This window comes from Aphelocoma coerulescens, chromosome 2, assembly GCF_041296385.1.
Source record: "Aphelocoma coerulescens isolate FSJ_1873_10779 chromosome 2, UR_Acoe_1.0, whole genome shotgun sequence".
NCBI lineage: Eukaryota > Metazoa > Chordata > Aves > Passeriformes > Corvidae > Aphelocoma > Aphelocoma coerulescens.
In genome coordinates, this window is record NC_091015.1 from 159,058,963 (window position 1) to 159,080,158 (window position 21,196).

The window sequence follows — 21,196 nt, forward strand, 5'->3', positions numbered from 1 at the left end:
TATACTGGAAAATCAGTGCAGCTTTTGTACAGAGAGGTTGTGTCAAAAACTTCCTGGAGTTCTCTGGAGGAATCAGTAAGTAAATGATGACTGATGCAGTGTACCTGGACCTTCAACAGGCACTTATCCTTCCTTATGAAAGGGAAAGAATTGTCACAGGACAAGAGGAGAAGTCTGCAGGTGAGATAACAGGTTAAAAGCACAAAACAGCCCAACGAGTTTCACAGAAAGCTACACCAGCACATGTGGTGTCTAACACAAACAGTCTGGAAAAGGGTGAATAACAAACTGTCAAAGTTTGTTAGATGCTATTAAATTATTCAGGATACTCAAGAAAGGCTGACTGAAGAGTTTCTCAGGAACTCAACGATAGTGAGTAGCTTGACAACAAATGACAGGTGAAGACCAGCATAAAAAAATGCCAAGTGATGCAGAGGAGAAGAATAAGATACTGTGAGCTCACCATGAAGATTCAGAAACAGAGTGATAGGCTATAGCTTTACAGAGGACTAAACTTACACACCACCTCTGGCCAAAAAGCAAGTCAATGTTAGGTTTTATATGGAAAAATAAAAAGCAAGAAAAATGATCAAAAATTATCTAGTGAGGATATCACAAATTCACACACACTCAGATCCGGAACAGGGTATGCAGATCTAAAAGTTCAAAACAAATAAAAGGGGAAAGATCTTTCCACACAAAATGCAGCCATGGTGGGAAAGGCACAGCTGTAACATAAGCTGATGTTTTACACTTCTTTAAAAAGCAACTGCACAAATTCAAAGACTTCCAAGACAGTCAAGCTACGAATGGGAGGGTATTCTGGAGAAGTATCAGTGTTTATTGCCCTGCATTTTACTTTCAACACCCACTATTAACTGACATCAGTTGGCTGACTCAGTAACCTGGTTGTAAATTATGTTTTTTATGTATATCTGATATCAGCAATACTGTCCAGTCATATATTAGGATGATCATATATATTCAGCAGAACAGCACCTGTCTAATGTTTAGTTATAATTAATATTTAATAATAGACACCCTGTAAAGATGATTGTCTTATATACCGACAAGAAAACTGAACAGAGGGTAAGCAAACTTTTCCTGAAGGAAAGCTACACTGACCCTCCCAAGAGTCACCATCACCATGGGATATTAAGTATTTCTCTCAGGCACCATGATTTTGAAAAGTCACAGTATTATCTCAGGTAAAAGCTGTGATGTGTGTTATGTTATCTCCTAGTTCAAGAAGTATTCCAGAACATCTGCAATGGACATCACGTGTGTCACTCCACTTTTGATACCAGTGCATTCGATGATTCGAACTTTACTTTTTAACTGCCCTCTCTCAGACCCAGCTGTCTGAATAGCAAACAAATTTTCTTTCTTAGCAGATACTATTAGCAAAAGGAATTTGGAAAGGAGAACAACAGCACAAAATCCACCTGAGTTAGCAGATGAACAGTAATGTGCAAACCATAGGTAAAGGCAAGTCTCTGGTTCTCATTCTGCCTTGGGATCACCTGGGTCAGGAAAATACTGAACACAAACTGGCTGGAGGATAGCAGAACACAAGAAGGACATGTGCATCCCTTCTCTTTAATTTTTTTCCTGAACAATCATTCTTTATCATTGTCAAGGACAGGATGTTGGGCTAGATGAAGCATTTATCTGACCCATTACAACTGTTCTTACAGTACATTAAGAAAGTACATTAAAAAAAAGAATAATTTATTTTAATACATAAAATGGAAACAGAAAACAAATGTAAAAATATTGTTTGTTGATATGTAGTTGAACATTGTAAATATTAGTTTTGCCATAATGCTCAAAGTCCAACTCTTTTGAACCAATAACTACACAAATTGAACATTAATTAAACCAATTTCTGAATATAAAATTCACAAATTTACATTATCTCCAAGAATAACATGTCTAAATTATTTACCTCCTTCTGATCAAGCTGCAAAGAAGATTTTATCAAATCTCGAAGAGCTGTAAGTTGTTTCTTTTCTTCATCTTGTGTCTGCTTTATCTATAGAAAGAGACTGACATTTTATGCTTGCTGGATGGAACTTTAATGTTTTATGCATTTCAATATACCATTTTAGATGTCCTGAACAACTAGCTCAATTATTTTGTGTTTTTGTAATAGTTGTGTTTATTTTCATGGACCAGTCTGTTCTTATACCTTCACCTTCTATGCATGTACTCCTTGAAAAGCAAATTAAAATGAATGTATAATTCCACATGCACTGTTTGTTCTGTCATATTGTAATGGCTTACTATACCTAATGCAAGTAAATTAACCTCTGAAATATTAAAATAACTCCAATAAATTTGACAGATTACTTAAGGAATGAAAACGCAGTTTAATTTAGCAACTAATGACAATAGAAAATGAGATTATTGTAATTCTGATTATAGAACACAAAAACACTTGGGTGACAAGTGGTCTTTGATTCCATGTTATTACTTTTCTTCAATGAACATCGCAAATTAATTCAGTTTCAAAACTTGATGCTTTCATTAAGTAATTTGGTTTTAAAACATGAAAATGTACTAAAATTAATGCTAATAATATAAGCTGATTCCAATATTCACTCTTAAAAGCAGTTTTATCTTAATGTTTGATTGAATTAGTAGTAGAATGAAAGCTACTTTTCTTAATAGCTCTAAAAACTACATATGAAGTTTAACAGTCAAGATGTCTCTTCATCTAGCTATGTTCAGTTTCAAATAACACCTTTCATTTATAAGATGCAAATGAAATGTAGACCCTTGTAGTTATATTTAAAATGTACTTGTATAAACAAAATATTTTTGTTTTCAGATATAAAGCTACTTGTAAGTAAACTTACATTATATAAGTCAGCAGCCAACTTTTCAATATATTGTTTAAGTTTATCAGCTGTTTTCAAGCCATCTTGGAAGAAACTGGAATGAAAAATACCTTTGCTTTATCAGGAATATATCTAATTCATAACAAAAGGTAGATTATCTCATGGAGAAAAACAGCAAACCAAATAAAATATATCCAGCGTCTTTCATGTTCAAAACTAAACAAAGAATGAAACAACTAAAAACCCCAACAAAAAACCCCTTCCTATAAGTTGAAAGTACAATATCTTTCAACAGTGGAGAAACACCACTGTGACTTAAACAAATATCAAATTAGAGAGACTATAGCTTAGCTTATTTTTGTCACTGCTCTAGCCAACGTGTTTCTCCTTCAGTAATTTCTAAAATCTTTCTCCTGTGTTTAAGTTCCTGTGTATTTGCCTTTGTGGTTCTACTGATGACAAGGTTGTATCTTACCAGCTTCACCTCAAGGAAATTCAAAGAAATTACTGGCTTTCATAGTGGTTTTAGAATTTAAATAAAAGACTAAAAACTATTAATTAGAATAAAAAAGATATTTATAGAAATGCATTCCAGATCTATGCCTCAGGAACTAAAATTAATTTTTGTAAACAACAGAAAGGTTTTCCTTTGGCCTCTTTCTCCATCACTGCCCTGACCCACAAACTCACTCTGACACTCTCTACTGGAAGTCTACAGCCTCAGAAGGGGAAGATTCAGACACCTGGCACATCACAATTATGAAAAAAAAGTTCTGATACATTCAAACAAAGGGAAACAAAATCTTGTGTAAAAAAGAAAATTGTAACTAAGGCTTAAAGCATTGCAGCACTTACTTGCATTGTGCATGATAATATTTAATAAGGTTCTGCAGAAGGTCCACACCCTTTTTTGTCTTGATTTCATTAACCTTAATAAGATACTGTATAGACAATGGAAAACATATTGACAATCATGTATCACAACCCAATGGAAAACATATTGACAATCATGTATCACAACCTTCAACAGCTTTCAAATAATAAAACATCATTTGCTCAATGAGTTAAACTCTGTGTTTGACCTGGGTGCTGACCCATAAAACACCACTCTATCATTGATGAACAAACTTTAAAACAGATAACAGTTTATCTGGCCACTCCATAAAATTTTAACACCCCAAAACATAAAGGAAATCCAAGAAAAAAGTTTCATCCTTTAGAACTGTCTAAATATTCCCCTTTTTAATGATACTGTAGTCATTACTGAAATATTCTGAAAGTACAAACACAGTGCAATTTAAAGTAATCCCCAGTAAAATGTAATAAAAAGAACTACTGATATAAAAAATCAGTTTTATGGAACTAAGGTTATCATTATCATTTATCACTTTATTAGAAATTTTAGAAGGCTTCAGAAAGCATATTAGAAGAAAGATATCAAAATACTGCTCAACCATAAACCTGATAAAATAAGAAATATTTCCACAGTGTATTTTTAACCCAAAAACCTTCCCACAATAGTCTAAAAACAAGGAAAATTAATAAAACAAAAAGAAGCCAACTTTTGTACAAGAGTTGCTAAAATAATTATCTTTATGGCTGTACTGTGTCACATTAAAATAATTTCCTCCCTCCACCCCCATTAAACAGCAAAGAAGATTTCACCACCTTCAAGTAAGGCCCACAAGGTCTGTTAATAGTAAGTTATGGTGTTGCAATTAAAAACTGAAATTTGTTTCTTACTTCACACATCTGTAGCTGAAATAGCCGCCTTTCCTTCTCCATTTCCTCTGCTATCTCAGCTCCTGTTATCTCAGTTCTTATCATCCCATGCTGTTTTGCATGTTCTCTTTTTTCCTTTTCAATCTTTGTACTGAAATTTTAATTAGAAAACATTTCAGAGAATTCCTTCTACTAAAATGTGATCTAGCATTATTTAGGGAAAAAATAATAATTAAGACGTATCAAAGAAGACATTCTGAAGATCAGCTCCTCTACCAAATCCTGTATATTTTAAGTCTCCAGAAGGTATTGAGCCATGAAACTGCCCTTCTTTCAACTCTGTTCTCTAGTTTGTGTGTTACTTGGGGAAAACAATCAGTTATTATATAATAATAACAACAATAACAATACTAATAATAGTACTAATACCACTAATAATAATACTAATGATACTACTACTACTACTACTACTACTACTACTACTAATTCATTAAAAAAAAAAACCCAGCACCACAAAAAACAAAGCAAACTGGAAGAAAAATACTTACAATTTGGTTTCATAATCTTTCCAGGCTTTGTCGAAAGGTTTTTTGAGGTCCTTAGGAAATAGAAAATTTTCTTAGAACATTTTTAAAACTTTGTCTTCGTAGTTATCCAGTAATAAATAGCAACAAAAATACTGTTTTCTTTAAAACTTTTCAGACAGTGGTTGGAAAAAAATAATGGATTTGAATCTTGTAAAGTATTGCTTTCCTGTGCACATTAACATGGTAATTTACAATGAAATTTTCAAGAAGCATTGCAGTCATGCCAATTTTTTTCTTTGTACTAAATACAGAATATTAATAAATGCCAGTGTAAGAAATAATCTCATAAGTGAAAGGAAAACAGTCACTAGACAGCTGAACATAGAATAAAAACTTAGTTTGCAACACTTACCCCTTTAACACCTTTTAAGTCTCCTTTTAAGAGAGAATCCAAAGTGAAAATAACATTGTGGCTTAAACCCTGGAGCTAAAAACAAAAATATTATCATTCAAAAGGATGTATTATGATCTTATCAAATTACTGCCAACAAGTCTTTGAACTTCATTAATCAAGTTGCAATCACCTCACATTTCTAAATTAATACTAAATTCAGGTCTGGGAAGAATTGATAAACATTTACTTGCATGAGACATAGAAACATTGTAATTAACATTTACTTAAACAAGGTGACCTAAACGCAGAATTTTACAAATGGCACATAAGCAAAGTTCTGAAAGCACTTTAAGGTAATAGTCATCCTCTTGAAGCAAACATTTGGGTAGAAATGTCTCCTGTAGCCTCCTGAGTAAGAAGCAAGGACCTGCTGTGCCACAAGCAGGCAACACACAAAGCACGTGTTAATTCAACCATGAACAGAAGGAGCCAACAGAATCACCAGCTCTTTGAATATCTCCCCCTTTTTGGAAACACTGATCTCTCCTTGTCCATTGTGTAAATCTGACATCTCCTCAAACTCTCATGAGTTTAAATTTTACTCTACTGAATTCATGCCTATTTGAATGTCGACAAGAATATCAAAACAACCACTCAAACAGGTTATCCAGGTCTAGTGTTCCACTCAAACTCCTCATATATTCAAAAGACACAGCAGCATTTTTCATTTTTCCAGGTGTATCCATTAAGAATAAACAATTCAAGCCATTAATTTTTGGCTCGAAACAACTGAAGAATAGCCAGCTAGTATGTCAGCTATAGAAAAAAACCAAAAAATCAAGGCTAAATAGCAGTGTACCATTCCAATATGGTAATTATTTGGAATCATTTATTATATTCTTGAAGACCTGATAAAACAGTAGCCCAAATGAATTGGAAACACATCTGATAAAGCAAAACAGTCTCATGTATAGAGCAAAATAAAGGAAAAAAACCCTTAACAGACAGAAACACATATAACAGTTTGGTGAGGGTTGTGAACAAAAGATAATTTGCCTGCAAAGATTACCTGAGGACATTAACAGGAAAGAGAGGTAGAGGAAAACAGGCTTTAAACACTTGGAAAAAGGCAAGCACCATGTAAATTTTCAAAAAAAGTATTCTGCAAGTGCTACAAATGTTCTGCCCAAACCTCATCTAGATCGATGTAAAGATATTGACACACTCATTTTCATGTACATAGGTTTTATACATCGTTTAAATGAACTACTATAAGCAATTACTGCATAAAGAATGAAACCTGAATTGGGAAAGGAAGTAGAAGTAAAAAAACAGAGAAACTGATTCTGGTCAGACACTCAGAATTTGCTGAAAACATAGACCAATGTAAAACATGAATTTATAAAATCTTACAGAGGTGTCTCTGTGTGTCCTTCTTATAAGATAATAATAATGATTGGACAACTTAACTGTTATACTCATAGATTTTAAGTTTCTGACATTATATTTAGTGATGACATCAACAGTTAATAGTAAAAACTGCCAAGCAACTTATTTGGCCTTGTTAAAATGATTAACGGACACGCCTTTATTCTTGCCCTTGTGTGCTGAGCAATCATTTCAAAATTATGCTTTCCAAAAGTTGTGTATCTAATAAAAGTTGCTGGTTTTACTTCATAGTAAGTGAATATCACTCTCAAAGAAGTCACTCTATAATTGACAAACAAGAAAATAAGTTATTTTGTATCCTCCTTCTCATGAAATAGCCATAATATCACAATTCATACGAAAATTTTAATGAATCATAATTGAAGTTCAAAGATTTAACAAAAAGAATCCAAATTTGTGAAGCATTTTTTTCATTGTCTACTGTGTAGCTCTAGTCCTTAGTCATCTTTATGTCTTTGAAGACCATTCATTATTTTATTAAATAAGGCATCAACAATATGTTCTAGGTAAAAAAGAAAAAAAAAAAATCCCAAAACTCTTATCCTGTCATTTATCTTAACAACTCCTGCCATTTCTCCCATTAACTTTATCAACATAAGCCTCAGCACCTACTTTGGGGCTTTATCAGTGACACTACAGAGTCCTCCTCTCAATTGCTCTTTCACCGGACCTCAACTTCTATTTTGATATTATAAACGCCTTTTTTTTCTTTCATTGTAATCTTATTAAACAGAATGATGCCTAAGAATAACAAAGCAGAATTTTCTATCTTGGGGAGAAGAAAGGAGAAAAATAAATGGCTTTAAAATGCTGAGACAGTTGTAAAATAAGTTTATTGTCTATTTGAGACTGATGAATGAAGTACATTAGTGAACAACCTATTCTGAATTCTGTCAACAAGAATTTAGATAGATAATGCTTCATAATCTAGCTGCAATTGTATAATGTTCTGAATAACTGTGTATTACAGCTGGTGATTGGGGTCAGTGGCTCTGACCCAGGAAGAGGTGACCGGTCCGGGGAGATGGTCCCGAAAGGACTCGCCTTCCCGAGGCCCGGTGTCTTCCCTCAGCTGCTGGCAGGAGGGCCCTTGCAGAGGCTGTCAGCTCTTTAGTGATTATCAGCTCGTGATTCCAGCTCAGCTCTGCAGGGCAGCCTCCAGGCCAAGCCAGACCAGAGAGAGACGAGAGACGAGAGGCTCGTGTGGCTGGTTCTGCACGAAGGCAGCTTTATTGTGGGTCCCCTCCGGCGAAGGGGAAAGCCAGGGACGAGAACCCTCTCTGCGAGCCCCAGGGGCCAGAGGGCTTGCTTTTATAGGGGTACAGGGGATGGGTGAAGGCCAATGGGTTACAGAGGATCTGGGATGGGTGAGGACCAATGGGTTACGAAGGATCTGCACAGGGTCTCCTAAAGGATTGTGGGTCTGTCTTTCCTCGCTGTGACCAAAGTGGTTGCCTTTCCAGGGAGTCCTGCTGGGCGATTGTGAAATCTCTTATCTCAGCAGAGATCCCTCCAGGGCAGGGGCTGGGCATACCCCACAAGTGTGGTTTCTTAAATTAAAAGTGTGTTTTCCTTTTGATCAGCACTATTTTAAATCAATAAATACACCCTGACATCTTGTTTGCTAGTTGAAATAGGTTAAAATTTTCTGTGGATGCCCCGATAGAAATGACAAAGTCCACAAAGCTTCCAAAAAACTTGAGTTCTAGTCCCAAATTATTTTTCAACTTCACTTTAATTCACATTCTAAAATACTTACTTTTAATTGTGTGCTAAATTTAAATTAAAGAAGGTCAAAATAACCCAGAGTGACAGAAGTCTCCACAGAGGAAAGCAGAAAACTCAATATTGAGCAACTGTCAAAGCCAAGGAACTTTGCTACAGGGAGCTTTGGTGTGACCTACAGCAGTTATGGTTGTGTTAGGGACTCTAGGAAGACAAGTCTGTAATACCACTTGTACTTCACACACCAAAAAAGCTTGGAAATAAGTTCAACTATAAGAAAAATGTAAAATTGAAGCTATGACTTTCTGAATGTAACAGCTACAAAGCCCATGAAATATGATTTCACAAGAAATATGGCTTCATTACTCTCAGTGTTCAAAGATATTTGCTGTGACTGTAGTTTTATTATGCAGCTTTCAGAAATAAAAGGCCTAAGGCAAACTTTAAATGAGACAAAACTTTAAAACACCTTCAAAAAACTGGTATTTAGGCAATAGATGCTTTATATTCTGCAGGGAGAGGGGATTGTTAACACCATTTAAGCATGCTCAAATTGTTCTTTTTTCTTCCAAAAAGTGAATGTTTCTCCTTTTGTGGTAAAACAAAACAGCCATAACTAATGATACTGTATTTTTAACTGGAAAGACTTCAAGTTAAGGGATGATTTAAAATTAAGGTCCATGAGATATGTATCACCATCAATCACTTGAGAATGATGACTCAAGTGATGTCTCAACATTTATATTTACCTTCTTAACTGCCAATTATCAATCAAACACAGAGAGTGTGTAATAACATCCTCTCTGCAGAAACTGTTGGTTTTGTTTTTGAAAAAAAGTGGAAGCATCTTAAAAAGTATCATTAGTCATCATGATCATGCAGCTGTTGTATTATACTTTATTTTGAAACAAATTAAAAGCTAAGAAAGTTTGAAACTCCTCACCAGGTTCTTCAACAGTGTTGATAATTCTTTAGTAAGTGTGGAAAATTTTACAAAAGCTGTGCCAAGATCTGGATTATCCCGACTTAAAAAATTGCTTCCAAATTTATCTAGTACTTGTGCATAGTTTTCTTCATTTTGAACATGATCTGCAAAGAAAAATCAAAAGTCAGGAAGGTTTTTGTAGCCAGTTGATTATAATTTTAAGTTTAGTGCAACTTAGCAGCAAACTAAGTAACAAACAGTACTTTGAGAAAAGCCACAAGTCAACACATTTACTGAAAATTAAAATAATTTTAAGATTAAAAAGAACTATTTAGCAATAGACATATATATGCTTTTTAAATCAGCAAGTTGAATTTGTAATACAGAGATGAAGAAATCTCTGCAGCTATTGACAGAGTAATAAGATGAATAATACATCAGTGAAACAATATGAGCTCGTTTGGTAAACAACATTGGAATTTAAAGTTGCCCACTACAGGAACTTTAATGCATATGCAAACTTTTCTTTTGAAATGTTGGACATTTTTACAGAATAAAAAAGTCAAAAGTATCAGATATAAGAGTAGGAGACCAAGTCTGAATCTGACTGCAAGTTCAAAAGAAGAAACATCTTACAAAGGTTCCTTTTCTGTCTGCTTTATAAACTGAGTTATCTCAGATAATGGAATGTGTATTGGTACACAGCCAAGGACTCATTTCAGTGTATTTAATAGCAAACTGCACATACAGAGAGGTCAAAACCAAGAAGATGCAGTTCAAGCCAGTGAAAGTGAGAAAAATCCTTGACTCAAGAATGAATTAGAGACTGTTGTATCTGAAATGTCTTTCCTGCTTCTATTTATTTTCCTTTCTGGCATGTGTTCATATAATTTTTGTTACTTCCATTTTACTACCTTTAAATAGAAAATTTACCTCTACAGCCCTTTGGGAAAGACTTTAACACCTTTATCTCTCTTAGAGGATATTACTGGTATTAATTAAATCAATATTTCACTCTAATGAGTCTGCTAGCCTTACTATGTGGGCTTTTTTCTGCAAACCACAAACACAAAACCACAGAGCTACAGCACAAGTTCTGTGCAATGAAAGGGAGGAAGGGAAAGAGGGAGTAGTTGGCAATAGATATCATGTTTTTTCCCCCAAAGTCTGAAAGTTTTATTTTATTCAAGTTGTTATATTGCCTGAGAGCGTCTGAATTATAAATTATGACTCAGAAGAAAAGGAAAAAAGTCATAGGTTTCAAACGAGTCTCATGAATAATGTCTCACAATGCACAAATCTATTTGGACATTAACAAACAGCTGATAAAGAGTTAAACAGTTAACTCTTCTAAGGTATTGCAGATACTCAAACAACAGTGCACCAAAGGTTCAACAAAAAATTTCCAAACCTGTTAAAAAAGAAGTACAATCCCTATTTACCATTACCAAGCCCCAAAGCTCACACATCCCACCATTCACATTGTAAAGATCAGATATTAATACCAAGGTTTTCAAAAGGCCAAATATTTAATCATATGCTAATACAGAGCTGCAATTCAAGCTGTATGTTTTCAAGAAAACTGTTCCACAAGCATACAGTTTTAATCAAATAGCTTAACACTGAACCCAAGGAAACCACTGTATAACAATAAAATATGCATTTTGTTTTACGTAAAAGCTTTTGCATAAATATACACAGAGGACTTTATCTATGAAGGAGCTTTAGTTTAGGCAGTCTTGAGTGAGTAAAGCTCAAGAGTACCCAGCTGTGCTGAAGGAAAAGGAAGGAGAATGGAAGGCTGGAAAGAGCCCTCCTAGATGGAATACCTATCCCTGCTTGTGAAGCACTTTTTACCCCACAGTATTTCCCAGCATTTTGATTTTAAGCCCTGTGTTGTTTCATAGAGCATTTTTAAAAATGACTTCATAAAGAAAGTGAAAAAGAGTTGAAGCAACTTGTTTCATCTGTGGAAAGGCAAAAGAAATTCCCGGTCAGAAAGAGGAAGCAGGAAGCAGATCATTGTCCTAGAACAATATAGCGGAAATTCTCAAGAATCCCAGACTACAAACCACCTAAATCTAGAAATGAACCTTCGATGGTGAAGAAAAAGGAAACTCCTGTATTTACTGGTGTAATTACCATGCATAGGCACACAAAATGCAAGTACTCTGTAAGAATAACAAATTTTCAATTTCTACACAAGTATCAATGTAAATCTTGTAAAAGGAGATGAAATATTTTCTGTTGAAAAGGTAAGGCAATTCCCTACTTGACCTTAGATGCACATACTTGAAAAATTAAATCTGCAATGTAGCCTATGCTAAAATACGACATGTGAAACCCGACATGCTTAGAGCAAAGAGCATCCTTTTATCTCACTGTAGGTGCCTCATGCAAACTCAGAAATTACTCTCTAGTGTCCTAATAGACCTTTCTTTGCATACAGAAAGCCATAATGGGCACGACAATATTTACTTTCTTAGATACAAGTCCTCATACAAGACTTTAATAACCCTGAGAGTGAGATGGGATCACTGACAGCAGTACATGCAGGGAATAAGGCTTGTCTTCCAGAACTGAATCATGTCTTTTCAATATCGTAAGCAACGCTCAGCACTGAGATGAAAATAGAACAGCTTCCCCAGCCAAACATCCTGCTCCTTCAGCAGCTCCCTGAGACATGCCAGAATCACGGACAGCTGAGGATGGGCTCTGCACCCACTGACGAATGCAGCTCCCTTCAAAGGGGCCTCACCAATCATTCCCTTCCCAGTGAGATCTGGCAAGGCCACCAGCACCTGAGCCCATGCTGAGAACCCCACTAGAGCGTGGCAGATGTGGCATAAAGCAACATACTGGCCTGAACAGAGCAGTTGTATTTTCTGAGCTGAAGGCTGTGCATCTCCTCCATAACCCACACCTTCAATTCTGGGCAACATTCAGCACAGAATTTACCTTTGGTTTGAGAAAACCCTTGGCTCAGCGCACAAGGAAGCTGTGGCACCCCTTACATCTGAGCTCTATCAGGTATACTGAGGAAATGTTAAGTGTTAAGAGGAAATAACAGGAACGCCTCTGGAGATGCGGATGCAAGCAGCTAAGGAAGGAATGGCAGCCACGGCAGCTTTGCAGCAGCCCTTTGCTGCACAGCAGCACTTGCCAGGAGCAGGGAGCACATGTGCTCTGAGCTCTGTGGAGGCACAGCCTGAAGGACTCCCAGGGCTGAATCCCACCCTGCACTGCATTCCCAGGCAGTCACCTGCAGCTGTCTATGCCTAAAGTGACCTTGTGGTAAACTTTTCCCAGGAAAAACACAAAAGACTTAAATCAGGCTCCCAGAATTTATATTTCTTCATTGGAACCCACAGCATTCATTAAATTCTAGGTTTATTTCCCACTCAAAAATTACCAGAATCTTAGCATATGCTTCTGAGCCCACTAAAATTCCTGTCTACTTGTGCATATTAAGTAAGGGAACAGAAGTACAAACACCGTGAAGAGAGGTTAAAGGATAGCCTTTATATGCTGGACCTAGAAAACACATCACAAAAATTAAAGCCTTAAATTTTCCTTCCTTGACAACAGTTTTGTTCAGATATATTACCCTGCAAACACTGAAGAACACAAGCACAAAAAAATTAAATACTTTACAGAAGAAAAACACTACTCTCTTTTGTCACTGATTATACTTTAATTACACTCAAAGAAACATTTAGACAAAGAATGTCTAAATTAATGAGAATTAATTCTGCATATGTAGTTAAGTTAAAAAAAAATAAGAATTAAGTTTCAGAATTTTGATCAACGTTAAACTATTTTTAAGCTGCACTTATAAAACAGCTTTGTTCCACGGGTAGCCAGAGGAAAAATAACCAAGGTCAGAGCCAAGATGCATTTATGAATGAAAGATGACTCAGGCTTTAGAAAAGCAAGAAAGCTGGCAAGGTTAAAAAGGATGGCAGAAATTATTTGAAATAAAAAAACACCCTTTCTCATTTTGTTCTTCACTAAGCTGAAATATAATGAAAAAATAATAGAAAAAAATTATTTGACCACCATACAATTGTCTGAACTTGGTAACAGTAACGCCTTCTAGAATGAGATTGTTCAAGGAAAAAGTAATAAAAGCCTCTTTCAAGATTTCAGAGCAAGGAGCATCTCAGTGAGTCTGCAAGGTTCTCTAGATCATCTCAGTATAAGAGCATTGAGAGATAAGCCAGCCCCAAAAAGCAAATTACTTCTTTTTGCATCTCAGCTCATCATTGACATGCTTGAAGAAATTCTTATAGAAGAATTTTCTTTCTTCTCTGCTTCAGAGGATTTATTCCAAATCTAACAGCAGAATTCTTAAAATCTGATAACATGTGCAATGGCACGTCACTTAGATTCATGTACAAAAGAATAAAATAGGCAAACTATGTAGCTGCAAGGTAACACCTCTTATTTATACCAGCCTCAACACTACAGGAAGAATGAAAAGCAAATATAATAGCTATTTTTAGTAAGTTCCAGAAAGAACTGAGAATTCAAGTATGCACCAGCAGCAATATTGCTTATGTATTCCCCGGGAAATTTGTAGCAACTACAGTGCAGAATAGAATTGGTGGACATATGGATGAATACAAAATGCTGAACAAGAAACACATTTTATAAAAAGAAAATTTTACTTTGAAAACCTCCCACCTCCAGGAGATGAATGAGCATATGGGGAGAGGAAGTCCTCATTAAATTACTGGTTTTCCAAGAAATTCTGTCCCTCACAAAAAATACTGAAAGGAACTAAGCAGACTAAGAGGGATGACCCTCACAAGGAGGAAAGACAGGCCAAAAAAATATGTGGAGGAAAGGAAAGAATAAACATGGGCAGGGACAGCCTCCTCCTCAGGTGACTTAAGGCCTGAGAACATGAACATGCACTGGGAAAATTCGCAGAGAAGCATTTAACTAGATTGATGCAAGACTGAGAATGCTAAAGATTTACATTAATTCAAATTCCTTGGACAAAATAAATTGTAGAAGTCCATTAAAAAGTAGCAAACATCACTCAAAATCGTCACAGAAAATATCATTTCTGACTCAAGGTAATTCCTGGTCTTCATGTCACTGTGAGGTGAGAAAGTCCTAAACAAAATAATTAAAAAAGAAAAAATCACTCCATCTTTGCACCATTTTTCTACTTCCTCAAGCATCTGCTGTTGAATATTGTGGGAGACCATGCAGACTGCTGATCCAACTCAGTACCTTTGGTCTTGTATGGATTTTATGTTTTTATTTCTCCATCGTGTAAACTCTTTTGATTATATTTGGGAGTTATCCCAGGGAAGTAATGAAAAAGAGCTATTGAAAAATCTACAACAAAACTAATTGTGTAATCTACTGCTATTATAATTCAATCCAAATGTTATGGGAAAGGAAGTCAAAACAGATTCTCCATTAAGTTCAAGCACCATTGCCATAAGATGGGTTCTCAATTACAGATACAATCGATCATGCAGAAGTAAACAGCAAGCCAGACAAGGAGCAAGTGGTGAGAAAGAGGTGTCCATTTGTGTGTCTCACTGGACTTCATAAACAGTTCTTTCCCATACAATACTCTCAGAAACAAAAATAGGGGAGGGACCTTTCTAACGGATTTCTATATTTCTGTGTTGGTATGTTTTCATTTCCACAGCAGTAGCTCTAAATGTAAATATGACAAATGGGTGAGGGATGTGCAGGAAGAGCAGAAAGTATCTGGTGACGATAAAGCTCTTTGTGACAGAGCAGAGTCCCTTGTGGTCCCCAACTCAGTGCCAAAGAGGAACAAACCGACACATCAGAAGGTTCAAACTTCCTGAAGAATTCTGTATGAGACACTGCACTGTGTCACTGCCACTGTCCAAAGGCTACTTCAGGAAAAAAAAGAAAACCAAAAAACTAAACCAAAAACAACAACACCCCCCCCCCCCCAAAAAAAACCAGCAAGAAACACCCTATCAAAACAAAACAACCCCAAAACACAAAACAAAATCACCCCAAAACCAAAAAAAAACCAACCAACCAACAACAAAAAAAAACAATAACAAAAAGCCCAAAAATAAAAACAAAGAAACAAAAACCCCAACAACCCAAAACCACTATAACCCCAAAAATACCTAGCTATGGCTTTTGGTAGAGTATGAATTGGATTACTGAACTGAAGAAAGAATTTCTATTGCCCCTGAATGACCCTTTCTTACCAGGTTCAGCTGGAGTTCTCAAAGGAGATTATGAAGTAGAAGAGTATTAAAAAACTTTTCCTACTCTAGCAAATTAAATATAGTCTTAACTTCTAGCAAACTACTAAATTTGTAAAACAAAATTCCAATTTTGGGTTCTCAAAATGTTGTTAGAGGCCTTCTTTTGAAATATAAAAATAGCCACATAATACTGTCTTGAACTGATAAACCCCAATTCATTTTACAGCTGTTTCTGGTATGTTTTACTTAAATATCAACAAAACCCATTTTCATCACTGAAGCATAAGAAACTTGCTTGTACAAGGAGGCAAAATGAGCTGGAGTTTTAATTCAGTCACTTTATATTTACATTTATTTTTATGAGGTTTCACATGTATAACATGTTTTTCATCTTGGTTTTACTAATCCCAGTTTATCAATCACTGCATGAACTGACTCCTGCACACAGCTTTTCATTGTAACAGAACCTATGACAGCAGCATTCTGAAGAGGGAGCCAGAGGATTATGCATAATGCTTTCTTGAGCCAAAAGAATTCCTACTAACTCGTACCTTTGAAACAAGGCTTGTGAAAAAGAAAAAGAAAAAGAGAAAGAGAAAAAGAGAAAGAGAGAAAGAGAAAGAGAAAGAGAAAGAGAAAGAGAAAGAGAAAGAGAAAGAGAAAGAGAAAGAGAAAGAGAAAGAGAAAAAGAAAGAGAAAAAGAAAGAGAAAAAGAAAAAGAAAAAGAAAAAGAAAAAGAAAAAGAAAAAGAAAAAGAAAAAGAAAAAGAAAAAGAAAAAGAAAAAGAAAAAGAAAAAAAAAGAAAAAGAAAAAGAAAAAGAAAGAGAAAGAGAAAAAGAAAAAGAAAAAGAAAAAGAAAAAGAAAAAGAAAAAGAAAAAGAAAAAGAAAAAGAAAAAGAAAAAGAAAAAGAAAAAGAAAAAGAAAAAGAAAAAGAAAAAGAAAAAGAAAAAGAAAAAGAAAAAGAAAGAGAAAGAGAAAGAGAAAGAGAAAGAGAAAAAGAAAAAGAAAAAGAAAAAGAAAAAGAAAAAGAAAAAGAAAAAGAAAAAGAAAAAAGAAAAAAAGAAAGAGAAATAATAATCAGCTACCCATCTCTGCTCCTTTTTAAATGCAAAGCACCCAATCAAAACCATTAACCCACCTTCTATTGCTTTTATTCAATGCAACTACTTCTTCATATAGTACTGCCCTACTTACAGGCCTTGACAACAATATTATTTTCATCACAAGACTCAAATGATAGCTGAACTCTCTAGTATCATTAATATATTTCAAAACAGGCAGAACACCTTTAATGTGTTCTACACTTTTCATCAGTCATGAAACTCAGATTTTGAAACTGCTTAACTAAGTTCTTTCAAATAGAAGAGCTTCTTGGAGCATCTGAATACTTCTAAAAGCATAAAACTAAATAGACATGCAACAAATACTATTCTCACTTTGTATCAGGCGTCACAGTCTATTGGGAAATATTTATCATCAACTGAAATCACAGAAAAGCTAATGAAAAGCATGGTGCTAACAAACCAGCATCAGTGATTTGCAAATGAGAATAGTTAAGAATCTACAAGATATTAAAAATTACAGACAGTTCCATAAACACAGAAACTAAGAGCACTCAAAGGCAGCTCTGTATATGGAAAATATTTGCTACACTGATTATTATTGCTAGGGAATTGGAACTGAGATTTTCTAAAATCCTGTATTTACAGCCAGGTTATTGGAAGGTGCACAGCTCTGTTACCCTATCTGCCTTTGGCACAGTGTTTAGAATGTAAGAGAAACTGAGGTAGAAATATTAGAGTTATAGTATTTTTAAAAGTGAATTTTTATATTGATATGTTTGATCATAATTTTTACTTCATTCAAATCGATTATCAATTTATATTCCAGCCAACTAACCTCTCAACAAAGTAATTACTATAGCTCCAGTAAAACATCAACAGTGTCTTCAAACAAGCAAAATAATTATGTATCTCCACTCTTTTATGTAAGAAGGGAAATAAATAATGTTATGAAGGGAGAGCACATGTTGACAAAAAAAAAAAAAATCTACCTGTAGATATTTCTTTTCATTTATCTACTTTTTAAACTTTTAAACAAGTTCTAAATCTTATTTCACTTGTTAGTGCTTTCTAGAAATTCAGTTGGGAACACTTTTTTTGGCATTGTTCTAATTGAATGTAACTGCTTGAAATATTACGACAGCAGGAAAATTTACCCATGGGAATTCTCCTAGAGGCCTTTAAGAAGGAATATGATGGTCAAAGAACTGGAGAGCACATTAATCTGATGTATAATCAGAAGTAAAGAAAGAAAATTTTTAAGTCCAAATACTCCTAAACAGAAAAGCTTTTCTTATGCCAGACATTTTAACAGGGTTAATTACAAGAATTGCAAGACACATCTCAAACTTGAAATGAAATGCTTTGGTTCTCATGTAAAACTGAAAACAATGTCTTACCTTGCCCCGAACTATATATTGCTTTCACAGATTTTTTCACCTTCTGTAGTGCAGTTCTGTCTTGATCCAATGCCTAGAATAGCAAGAAATAAACAAACTTTAAATATTTACTTCACTGATTGCCAGAATATACTTTAACAAATAAAAAGAAACCCACAAAATAAGGAGTTTCACAGGCTGGAAAAAGCTGCAGGTACAACTGATTCAGCCTGTGGGAAGGTCTGGGGTCTTTCAACCCCTTCAAGATGAATTAAAGAATTGAACTGAAAATGCTCTGACAACAGAGTAGAGCAGTACTGACAGTGCTAGAAGAAAAACACTGTTTAAGTTTTGCAAAGGACAAAGCATTTATTCAAATTGCATTATATTTTGGAAAATAAACCCAGAACAACAAGAAATAGCAGATGCTTCTACACTAGTCCTATAGTTTCCACTACAACTAAATTGCTTGTTAACATCTGTGGTTCTCCCACAGTAAGTGTTTAACTACAGACACAGATTATCACACTAACCTCTTGTACCAAATTCCACAACATAACAAAAGTATAGCAGATGAAAAGTAGCAAATCAAAATAAAGGAATAATATCTGATTTTTGCAATGTAATGTGACTGAAAGAATATTTATAATAATAATATTCAAATATGAATTTTCAAGATTACATCTTTAAGAATTTAAAATTTCCTGCAATAGCTCCAAAATCCAGGACAAAACGTTACTAAGTAATGATGAATTGAGGATTAGATTTCTAATCATGCATAGAAATGCTTAAATAGTTTGCTATATTTTTTCCCCATTTAGATCACAGGCAATTTCCCATCACCTAGGTAAAGTTAGATCAATAATTCCAAGTTTTAATGAAGCTGTCAGTGTTTGCCGTATTATATTCACTTTCAAATCACTGGAGATTGGCGAACTCGCACTCAGAACCACAGTCAGGACAGCAGCCCAACTGAGCATGGGAGCTGGTAGAGACAACACCATTCACACTGCAGAGACCCTTGCACAGCCATGTTATCCAAACAGCTTAAACTCTGGGGCTCCTAGGGGTCTGAAGACTGGCAAAACAAGGCAGAATGTCAGCTACTCCTACAGCAGTGGGACATCACCAGCACCACTGAGTGAAAGCTCGCCTGGTGAACAGACCATTCACTGTCAAAACTGAGATGGTTTTGACAGTGAAAGCCTTAGAAAACCTCATAGCACCTTCCAGTACCTGAAAAAGGGGGTCTGCAAGAGAGCTGGAAAGGGAGTTTTTGCAAGGGCATGGAGACGAGAAGGGGGAATGGCTTGAAACTGAAAGTAGGTTGAAATTAGATATTAGGTAGAGATTCTTTACTTTGAGGGTGGTGAGGCACTCAAACAGGTTACCCAGAGAAGCTGTGCATGCTCCGTCCCTAGAAGTGTTCAAGGCCAGGCTGGATGGGGCTTTGGACAACTTGGTCTGCTGGAAGGTGTCTGTGGCCATGGCAGCGGGCTAGGAACTGGATGATATTTAGTTTTCCTTCCAACCCAAGCCATTCTATGATTCTACAATTGAAGAACATTGCACTGAGCATTAAGAAGTTCCAAAAATCCACATCAGGAGCTCCAAGTCAGCTAGAGTGCTAAGCATTAGAGATGATTAAATGTGAGGGTACCACTCACAAGTAAGTTCCAAACACTGATGTTCCTGTGTGTGAACACTTACAGTAGGGATCCATACAGAGAGAAAGCAATTAATATATAATAGTTCTATTTTGGAGTGGCCCAATTTTAGCCATATAAAAATGTTATAGCTGAACAATACATGATAATCTGTAACAAAATAAAATTGAGTGTTTCTGTTCCTTAACTGGAAACAACCACTTTCTCAAATCATACAACCACGCCTGTGGCAGCTAAAACTAAAACATTTGGAACCACAAAAGCTATATAAATTCATTCTGATGTTATTTATCTCTGGGCTTTTTTTCATTTACAGCAGAACAATGGATTAAAACATTAAGAACTGCAAACATCATTACTTCTTTTGCTCCCCAGTAAAATAGTGGGTTTGACTTGACTTACATCTTGCCAGGAAGAGTTACCATTTTTAAATGTAATAAAATATTGGGAACTCAGTGTTCCTTTCCAAGACAGTGCACAGCAAGTGCTTCCCTTTGATTCCTCTGCAAATGCTGTCAAAAGCTTTTGCTTCTGACTGCCTGCTATGTCAGGCAGTTGCTATCATACATTTCTGCTGAAGTTCTCTCCATCTTCAATGACCAGAAAAAAATAATGACTCACTTGTCTACTGAGAGTTTGAACACAGGATAAGAATTTGAAACCAATATTTTGAAAGAAAGACAATGGTTAACATTGATGAGATGGAGAGATAAAACTTTGTCCTCAGGTCTAGTGTTGAAGCAAACTGGACACGCAGGAGAAAGAAACAAATATAAAAACTCCAGCAAACTTTTTCCTAAAGTTATCAATCTAAAAAACTATGACAAGCAGATTAGAAAAATCTTCCAAATTGAATTTGCTATTGAATTAGATTTAATCACTAATGTGAGAGCAGGAGGAAAGGGAACATTCATTATTTTATAAGACAAATCACTGAACAAAGCAATATACAAAGATGACATCCACAGCCTAAAGGTGCCAGTGATCTGAGTCAGAATGACATCACAGGCCAATTTTGTATTTTTATATTTGCAAATACGATTTTTATGTGAACTACTTCTTCCTAGTCCAAAACTATAAATAAAACACACTTACATAGCAGGTACACAAAACCTGTTATCTAGGGCTGCTTGAGTGCTTTTGGGTGTTGAGGTTTTTTGGTTGGTTGTTTTTGTTTTGTTTGTTTTATGTAACTGGAAATAGTTTGTTTCCAAACATATTACATTCCTTTTAGATGTCTTTTGCTGATAATTTTTAGCTGCACTCTGCTGCAAAGGAAATA

General features: G+C 35.3%; 1 protein-coding gene across 1 annotated transcript in view; it reads right to left on the bottom strand.

Moving 5' to 3' along the window:
* Window positions 1–21,196, bottom strand: part of ASAP1 (ArfGAP with SH3 domain, ankyrin repeat and PH domain 1) — a 148,742-nt gene that overhangs the window by 53,273 nt on the left and 74,273 nt on the right. The window contains 8 exon segments of the mRNA XM_069005491.1: window positions 1,949–2,035; window positions 2,862–2,937; window positions 3,699–3,784; window positions 4,587–4,716; window positions 5,114–5,163; window positions 5,505–5,579; window positions 9,604–9,749; window positions 18,269–18,341. Of these exon segments, the coding sequence (XP_068861592.1) occupies window positions 1,949–2,035; window positions 2,862–2,937; window positions 3,699–3,784; window positions 4,587–4,716; window positions 5,114–5,163; window positions 5,505–5,579; window positions 9,604–9,749; window positions 18,269–18,341 (723 nt within the window).